The sequence below is a fragment of the Arachis ipaensis genome, chromosome B6, assembly GCF_059453495.1.
Source record: "Arachis ipaensis isolate K30076 ecotype BB chromosome B6, ASM5945349v1, whole genome shotgun sequence".
NCBI classification, from domain to species: domain Eukaryota; kingdom Viridiplantae; phylum Streptophyta; class Magnoliopsida; order Fabales; family Fabaceae; genus Arachis; species Arachis ipaensis.
Window position 1 is genome coordinate 5294438 of NC_142441.1, and position 9571 is coordinate 5304008.

The following is a 9571-nucleotide window of genomic DNA, read 5'->3' on the forward strand; positions in this document are numbered from 1 at the left end:
TAATTACTCTATTTTCATTTAAATTCATGAAACTCCGATCCTTTATAAATATCATAGTCTCTCATATATTCTATACCCTTCTAATTTGTTTATATCGTTTGAGTATTTATAGGTATGACAGGTACACCAAAGGGGTTTTGGCCTAACATAGTTACGTCTACATTGACCTGTAAATATTATGTTATTGTTAAATTTGACTCAAATAATTAATAAAAAAAATTATATTAATAATTATTAATAGATTAATTTTATTTATATGTTAAAATAAAATATTATATTAATTATTAAAAATTAAATTAAAATTTGACAAATTAAAAAATACTTTACCCGACATAGGTATCGAACTACCGATTAACGTTATTTTTATAATACGAGTCCGCGTCATTTTATATTATGACATAGACATTGATATACACTAGCGTTTGTTTTGAGGTATTGAGATGGAGAATAGAAGACTGTGATTCAGTATTGGTCCGCCATAATAAATCCAATATCATAAATCGATTTTACTATTCATAACTCGACATTATTCATATCATTCCTCAGAAAATCAGCGTTACAGTTCGGCATTACAGTCATTAAATCGGCATTGCAGCCACTAATCGACAATCAATATCATTTATTGATAAATGACGTTACAGATCAACTCAATGGACTGCTTCACAAATGTGAAACGTCCAACCTGACATTTAGCCTTATTATTGCTCTTTAAATACAGATAATAAAACAGGAACATAACGGATTTATACACTATCACCTATAAAAAGGTATGATCTTCCATTTTAAGGATGGATTGAATTCTCAATACTAACTTAAGCTTCGGAGTGCCTTTGCAGGTACACTCCCCCCCCTGTTTCTTGCTCAAAGCTCTACGCGATTGGACACTCTCTTGGAGTGGAGCTCGGATTACCATAAGGCCTGAAGGTCGGCACCAAAAGCAATAGCTCGGCGTCGACTCCCAGAGACTGAGCACTCCCCCCAGGTATCCATACAAGAACAATTGTCGCCCACCGTGGGGCCGAAAATATAAACCTCTCTCTCTCTATATTATCGGCCTCGAGGTTCCCGTTTTGAAGTCATGACTGAACAACCTCCACCTTTGCCATCCGAATTGCTCCGGATGGTGACCGAGTTGCGGCAAGTCGTGGCTGAGGAGAACCAAAGAATGGCAAATCAAATCGCCAACTTGAATAACACTCGAACCGAAAACAATGACCGACAAGAACGGACAGAAGAAGCCGAGCAGCAGTCGGGGCCAACACATGTCCCAGACACTGCTCGACAGGAAGGGGAGCAGCCCGAACATAATGAGGACACTCAGAAAAACGTCGACAATGACGATCAGGAAAGCTCCCCTGGACCATTCACGGCGGAGGTGATGAACTTCGTGCTGCCTCGAAGGTTCACCCTGCCGACCACCCTAACTCCCTATGATGGGTTAGGTGATCCGAAGAAATACATCAAAAAGTTCACCTCCATAATGATAGTAAACGGTGCATCTGATAAAGTTTTATGTCGTTGTTTTTCATCTTATTTAGACGGTCCTGCACTTGATTGGTTTTGTTCTTTGCCTGTAGGTTCCATTTCTCGATTCCGAGACATATCAAAACCCTTTGAGGAGCACTGTGCTGGATCTGCCATCTACCTTCACGACTCCGATTACCTGAACACAGTCAAGCAAGGCCAGCACGAAAGCCTCAAGGACTACATGACGCGCTTCACAAAGATAGCCATAAGCATACCCGACCTCCACCCCGAGGTAGAACTACACGCCATAAAAAGTGGATTAAGACCAGGAAAGTTCCAGGAAACTATTGTTGTGGCCAAACCAAAAACTATGGCCGAATTCCGTGAAAAAGCTAAAGGACAAATTGATATCGAAGAGCTTCGACAAGCTCGGAAAATAGAAAAGCCTCACTATAAAGATGACGACAAGCCACGGGACAGCAAGAAGAATTTCAAACCGATCCCACGATATGAGACCTACACCAAATTCAACACCAAGCACGATGACATCATCAAGGAGATCTTGAATTCAAAGTTAATCAAGCCACCACGAAAAGCTGGCAATTACCCAGATTCAAAAGGCACTGATCGATCAAAGTACTGCTCTTTCCACCAGAAGCATGGACACAATACCGATGACTGCGTCATCGCCAAAGACCTGTTGGAGCGATTAGCTCGGCAAGGTCATCTGGACAAATTCATCAGCGGCCACATGCAGCGGTGAGCACCTCTTCCAGGAGGCCAAAGCTCAGCTACACAACATAACCGAGATAGAGACCGACCGAACAATAACCATCCTGAACTACCAACACGTACAATTAACTGTATTTCTGGAGGTTTTGCAGGTGGAGGAGCCACAAGTTCGGCACGGAAAAGATCTTACCGAGCTATCCTTTCCATCAACGCCGATCAAAGTCAACAGCAGCCGCCACCTACATCTCCACAGATAACATTCCATACAGCCGATCATGACAACAGCGTAGCAAATCTGGATGATCCCGTCGTAATCTCCTTACAGCTCGGTGATCTCCTAATTAAAAAGGTGTTGCTCGACCCAGGCAGCAGCGCCGACGTTCTCTTTTACTCGACTTTCCAGAAAATGAAACTAAGCGATAACATCATCCGACCTTCCATTGGTGATTTGGTAGGATTCTCAGGTGAGCGAGTCCCGGTTATGGGCTCAGTGTGGTTACAAACCACACTCGGTAAGTTTCCTTCGTCAAAAACTTCAGACATTCAATACTTAGTCGTTGATTGCTTCAGTCCCTATAATATTATACTTGGCCGACCTTTCTTAAATAAGTTCGGCGCTATAGTATCTACAATTCATCTTTGTGTTAAGTTCCCTTTGCAGGATAACACAATTGCAACCATTCATAGTGATGCCCGAGAAGCCAGGGAATGCTACAACAATAGTCTCAAAAGACCTCACCGTAACACAAATGCCCAGGTCCACAATATCGGCAACACGAACAACCAAGACATGCTAGCCGACCTTGATCCTAGAGCAGGAACACTGGAAAGGCCGACTCCAACAGAAGACCTAGATAAAATCTACTTCACAGAAAACACAGATAAGTTCACATACGTCGGCTCAACATTATCTTCAGACGAAAAATCTTCATTCCGAACATTCTTACAACAAAATGCCGACCTATTCGCGTGGACCCCAGCTGATATGCCAGGCATCGATCCATCCATCATATCACACAAGTTAGCACTAGATCCATCTATCCGACCTGTGGCACAAAAAAGAGAAATCTCGGGCACGACCGAAAGCAAGCTTCCCTAGAAGAAACCAAGAAGCTCATCAACGCGGCCTTCATCCGAGAAATCAGATTCACAACATGGCTGGCAAACGTCGTCATGGTTAAAAAACATAACGGTAAATGGCGCATGTGTGTTGATTTCACCGATCTCAACAAAGCATGCCCCAAAGATTCATACCCTTTACCCTCTGTTGATTGTTTAGTTGATAATGCCTCTGGATTTGAAAAACTCAGCTTCATGGATGCCTATTCTGGTTATCATCAGATCCAAATGCACCCATCTGACCAAAATAAAACAGCCTTTATTACTGAATATGGAAACTATTGTTATAAAGTCATGCCATTTGGCCTTAAGAATGCAGGTGCGACATATCAGCGTCTGATGGACAAAGTTTTCGCCAAACAACTCGGCAGGAACATCGAAGTCTACGTGGACGATATGGTCGCCAAGACAAAGATCGGCAGTAATCACCTTGAGGACCTCACAGAAATTTTCGGACAGCTAAGAAAATACAATATGCGGTTAAATCCCGAAAAGTGCGCATTTGGGGTTCAAAGTGGTAAATTCCTTGGCTTCATGCTTACTAGCCGAGGTATCGAGGCAAATCCTGAAAAATGCCGAGCTATTTTAGACATGACAAGCCCACAAACCATCAAAAAAGTCCAGCGGTTAACAGGGAGACTTGCTGCACTTTCTAGATTCTTACCTTGCCTAGCTTCTAAATCTTCATGTTTTTTCCAATCTTTAAAAACAAAAAAAAAGCTTTCCAATGGACTAATGAATGTGAACAAGCATTTACAACTTTAAAAGAAACTCTTTCAAAACCATCAATTTTACACACACTCCTACAAGGGGAGCCATTATTCTTATATCTGTCTGTCACTAACTGGGCTATAAGCTCTGCTCTTGTTGCAGAAAGGGAGAAGAAACAGTTCCCAATCTATTTCACAAGCAAGACCTTACAGAACGCCGAGCTTCGTTATCCGAGCATTGAGAAGCTGGCACTCGCACTTGTCTTCTCAGCCAGAAGACTCCGACCATACTTTCAGAGCCATGAAATCCATGTTAGAACAGATCAACCTTTGCGACAAGTGCTGCAGAAGCCTGAACTAGCTGGCCGACTAGTAAAATGGTCGGTAGAACTATCGGAATTTGATATCAAGTACGAAGGCCGAGCATCCATCAAATCACAGTTTCTGGACGACTTTATCGCCGAGTTCTCAGTACCAAATATAACTGAAGATTACATCGAATGGTCTTTATACGTCGACGGATCTTCCAACCCACACGGGTGTGGCGCAGGTATTATACTTGATGATGGCCACGGTAATGTCATCGAACATTCCCTCAACTTCTCATTTAAAGCAAGCAACAATCAAAGTGAGTATGAAGCATTAATTGCCGGCCTTAGACTCGCGGCCGACCTTAACATCACCGAACTTAAGGTATATTGCGACTCCTTACTTGTCGTCCAACAGGTAAACAATCTATACCAAGTAAAGGACCCTTTGCTCTCTAAATACCTGGGTGTCGTACACAATTTCCTTTCGAAATTCTCCAAATACGAAATACAGCACATACCAAGGGAGAGTAATGGCCAAGCTGACATTCTGTCTAAACTCGCCAGCACTCAACCAAATGGATCCTCACTTTATCAATCAACACTACTTAAGCCGAGCATTGAACTAACACATGTCTTAAGTGTAACACAGGAAGAAGATTGGAGATCCCCATACATACAGTATCTCCAGACAGGGGTCTTGCCAGGCGACGCTGAAAATGCTCGACATTTCCGCCGACAAGCCTCCTTTTTTACAATATATAATAATTGCCTATATAGACGGGGATTCTCCCGTCCATTACTAAAATGTCTTTGCAGAATAGAAGCCGAGCTTGCACTTGCTGAGGCACATGAAGAGATCTGTGGTACACACCTCGGAGCCCGAAGTCTGTATTCGAAAATCCTCAGAGCTGGATTATATTGGCCGACAATACGACAAGATTGTCAGGCAAAAGTCAAAAGCTGTAACAACTGCCAAAAACACAGTCCGATTACACATCTCCCAGCCGAACTCCTACACTGTTCCGAGGTTAGTTGGCCGTTCAACCAATGGGGCATAGATATCATCGGACCCTTTCCAACAGCAGCAGGTCAGGTAAAATTCCTCGTGGTAGCAATTGATTATTTTTCTAAATGGATAGAGGAACAGCCTCTAGCCAAGATTACATCACAACAAATGCTTTCCTTTGTTTGGAAAAATATTATTTGTCGATTCGGCATTCCTCGGCACATTATCACAGATAATGGTCGCCAGTTTGCCGATCAGAAATTTATATCTTTCTTGCAGAACTTGAAAATCAGACACCACTTCTCATCAGTAGAGCACCCACAAACAAATGGGTTAGCTGAAGCCGCAAATAAAGTAATATTACATGCTCTAAGAAAAAAACTGGATGATGCAAAAAGCCTCTGGGCTGAGCTTATCCCAGAAATCCTATGGGGGTACAATACAACAATTCACTCAACCACAAAGGAGACACCTTTCCGCTTGGTCTACGGCTCAGACGCAATGATACCTGTGGAGATCTCCCAATCCTCACTACGCACAGAATTGGCCGACGAAACTACACAAGACATAGTCCGTCAAACCGAACTTGATTTCATTGAAGAACTCAGATCGTCCACAGCAATCAAACACTTAGCCATGCAACAGCACATTTCCCGAAGATATAACCAACGACTTCAACCAAGGTCTTTCCAAGTCCACGACCTTGTGCTCCGAAAAACAGAACAAGCTAGGAAACCACCAGCACATGGCAAACTAGCAGCTAATTGGGAGGGCCCTTACCGCGTCACAGAAGTAATCGGCAATGGAGCTTATCGGCTACAAACACTAGAGGGTAAAGATCTCCCTAGCACTTGGAATGTATATTTCTTAAAGTTATATTACAGTTAATACCAGGGACAGGCTAGTACTCTTTTTCCTACTACCAAGATTTTTCCCACAAGGGTTTTGCTTGGAGAGGTTTTAACGAGGCTAGCCTACCTGGGCCTTTAAATTCAAAGGTCTTACATTAATAAAATCCCTTATCCAGTCAATATTTTTTGCATTTTATACTTTTCAATTTGTCAAAATTCAAACAACCGATCTTAATCGGAATCCGATCATTTAATCAGACAACAATCCGATCTTACTCGAAATCAGATTATTTCATCAGACAACAATTCAATCTAACTTGGAATCCGATCATTTAATCAGACAACATCTCCGATCTAACTCGGAATCCGATCATTTAATCAGACAACAATCCGATCTAACTCGGAATCCGATCATTTAATCAGACAACATCCCGATCTAACTCGGAATCCTATCATCAGACAACAATCCGATCTTACTCGGAATCCAATAATTAAATCAGACAACATTCCGATGTAACTCGGAATCTGACCATTCAACCAAACACGTATCCGACTTATCTAAGAATCCGACCAAATTCAATCAAATACCCGATCATAGTCAGATTCACAACATTATGGTATCTCAATTCACAGCCATTGCCAAATGACCATAACAGTTATTATCATGCCTATGAATCGACATCCCAAAATCGCCCTACTCACCTTTTTTTTTTAAGGCAATTCACCATTACAACAAATTTTAACCACAAAAATCTGGTCTCAACCAGATAAAAACCAACTTATCATACATCAATAACATTATATTATCATAATAGGCAAACAGAAATAACCAAGTTTTTCCTCTACCAGAAAAGTAGCAACATATAAGCTACAAAAGCCAACTAAAAATGTCTACACATTGACAAGTCAAAAGCTCAACTCAGGAGCAAAACAAGTCTACAAACAAGAAACAAATTACACATTCTCATCTCCTTGCTCCGCAGCACCATCATCCTCAACCAAGACACCATCCTGTACTATTTTGCCCGGATCCATTGCCGATAAATCAACCTCGGGAGCCAGAAACCTCGCCTGAAGAACAGCCCTCTCAAAACCTTCAAGGAAGGAATCCAGAATCTCTCCTTGCTTATTCTTCTCCAACTCCTTCATCTGGGCAGTAACCTCAATCATACGGGTGCTCAAAGAAGATAAGTCAGCTTCTTTCTTCTTTAAATCTTCCACATCCTTGGCATAGCTCTCCTTCACCTCTTTCAAATGTTTTTCAACCTCAAATAACTTCACCTCAAGTTCAGAAACCTTAGCAACTTTTACAGCCAACTCTTCCTTCAAACTCGGATCCTCCCTCTTTTCAACCATCTTCCGATGAATCTTCTCACGACTGCACCCCAAACTCGCCAGTCGCAAACCCACCACCTGAAGATCAAAGATTAACACATTACTTTTCCTAAAACAAACACACAAATAACACTTTTTACCTCAAAAACAAAAATTACCTGCATATATTGATCAATTGCCACGTCCCCCACCTCTTCCGCCAAACTAACATCAGACGGGGTCTGGCATACCTCATCCACAGTAATCATGAAAGGATGATATTTCCCCCAGAGCGACGACCCCTCACTCCGCTCAATAAAACCATGCAACTTTTTCTGGTTTTCACAAAACCTATGAAGCTCTTCCATCGGAACATCATCCTTCTCATCACCAGAAACATCGGACAAATCCACCACATCACCTTTTCTCTTCTTAGCAATAACTTTCCTCCTGCCCCGCCTTGGTTGATCAACCTCGCCAACACCAACCTTCTCTGCCTTGGATGAGGATACCTCTTTATCCAAACCCTTGCTCTTCACCCGAGACATCAAACTCGCGGCAGATACACCTGGGTACTTCCCACCTGAAAAACACGGAAAACAGAAAATGGTCAAAAACCTCAGACATAATACAACATCCACAATTAAAAATCTTACCCAAATACTCCAAAACAGTAGCCTTATTTTCCTCCCATTGCAGCAGGTCATAAACAGAAATCAATTCTTGCCGATCAACAAACTCGGTCAAAAACTCAATCATGCACTCATCCTTCGGACTTATAGATTCATGACCTAAAATGTTCTGAGGCTCTGAACACCACCAGAGAGGAAATCTTTCCCCCAAATACTCATCAACATAAAACGGAAAGTCATCTTCGCAGCTACTTACCTTAAGGTACATTTCCTTAAAATTCTTAAAAGATGATTTGTATAGCTTGAACACAGCAAAACCGGGAGAACTGTTCAAATTTACCCAACCACCCTTCCAAACTCCCTTCGCCTGGAATAATGAGAAGAACAGCTCCACTGACGGATTTTCCTCCAAAAATTCCATCAGAACCTCAAACGCCCGAAGGAAAGCCCAACCATTGGGGTGAAGTTATGAAGGCGCACAGTTTAACTGCCTCAGAACTTTACACTCAAAATCACTGAAAAGGATTCTCACCCTCAGTTCTTCCAAAACAGAGCTATACATAAAAAATGCTCAAAACCCTCCCCTCTATGAAAAACCCTATCATCCACAGTACAGGGTAACAGTTCCAATCGAACCCCAGAATTAGCCCTAACAACCTTCAACTTATCTATCTGATTCACAGCACCAACATCCAGAAACAAAGAGACACGATCCATTACATCATCATTCACCCAGTCATAAGACCAATCTATCTTCCCTTTCGTTTCTTTCTCATAACCCATTGAAAAATCAAAAGTAGAAAAGGAGAAGAAGAGGCAACGGTTACGCAGAAAAACCAAAAATAACCAAGAGTAACTCACCTCTTTTACTCATTGTTTGGATGATAACACTTGAGGAAAATAAAACAGCAAGCATGCAACCCTTCAGAATTCCCAAAACTTTAAATTCACCCACTTTAAACCCAAAATTTCCCTTCCCATCAAATCAGTCGTGTCAAAACCAATAAACCCACCTTGGAAACAAGCAAACTCATTAATACATTCATTTAATTATTTCTCTTTCCTAATCATGCATGCTTATAGCCTTAGTAACTGTTCAATAAAACACCTTGACCTGGGGGCTACAAGGTTAAACCATACGCCGAACTGTTCAGCAACCAATTCACACATCATTAAAAGCTCAACCTGCTTCATTAAACATTTTCCCAGGCCAAGCTTGGGGGCTGTGGTCCGGCCATAATAAATCCAATATCATAAATCGGCTTTACTATTCATAACTCGGCATTATTCACATCATTCCTCAGAAAATCAGCGTTACAGTTCGGCATTACAGTCATTAAATCGGCATTGCAGCCACTAATCGACAATCAATATCATTTATTGATAAATGACGTTACAGATCAGCTCAACGGACTGCTTCACAAATGTG

At 41.7% G+C, this 9571-nt stretch overlaps 1 protein-coding gene across 1 annotated transcript; it reads right to left on the reverse strand.

Moving 5' to 3' along the window:
- Nucleotides 1-7150: 7150 nt before the first annotated feature.
- On the reverse strand, nt 7151-8217 carry LOC110263883 (uncharacterized). The gene is made up of 2 exons (XM_021105759.2): nt 7690-8217; nt 7151-7609 (listed from the first exon to the last, which is right to left on the reverse strand). Exons 1-2 carry the CDS (start codon nt 8215-8217, stop codon nt 7151-7153), a joined length of 987 nt encoding a protein of 328 aa, XP_020961418.1.
- Nucleotides 8218-9571: the final 1354 nt, after the last annotated feature.

Excerpts from the sequence above, each read along its gene's own strand:
- LOC110263883 (XM_021105759.2), bottom strand. The coding sequence starts at position 8,217 with ATGACCTGCTGCAATGGGAGGAAAATAAGGCTACTGTTTTGGAGTATT. Across the intron at positions 7,610-7,689 it reads CAATTGATCAATATATGCAG|GTGGTGGGTTTGCGACTGGC; the intron begins GTAATTTTTGTT and ends TTTGATCTTCAG.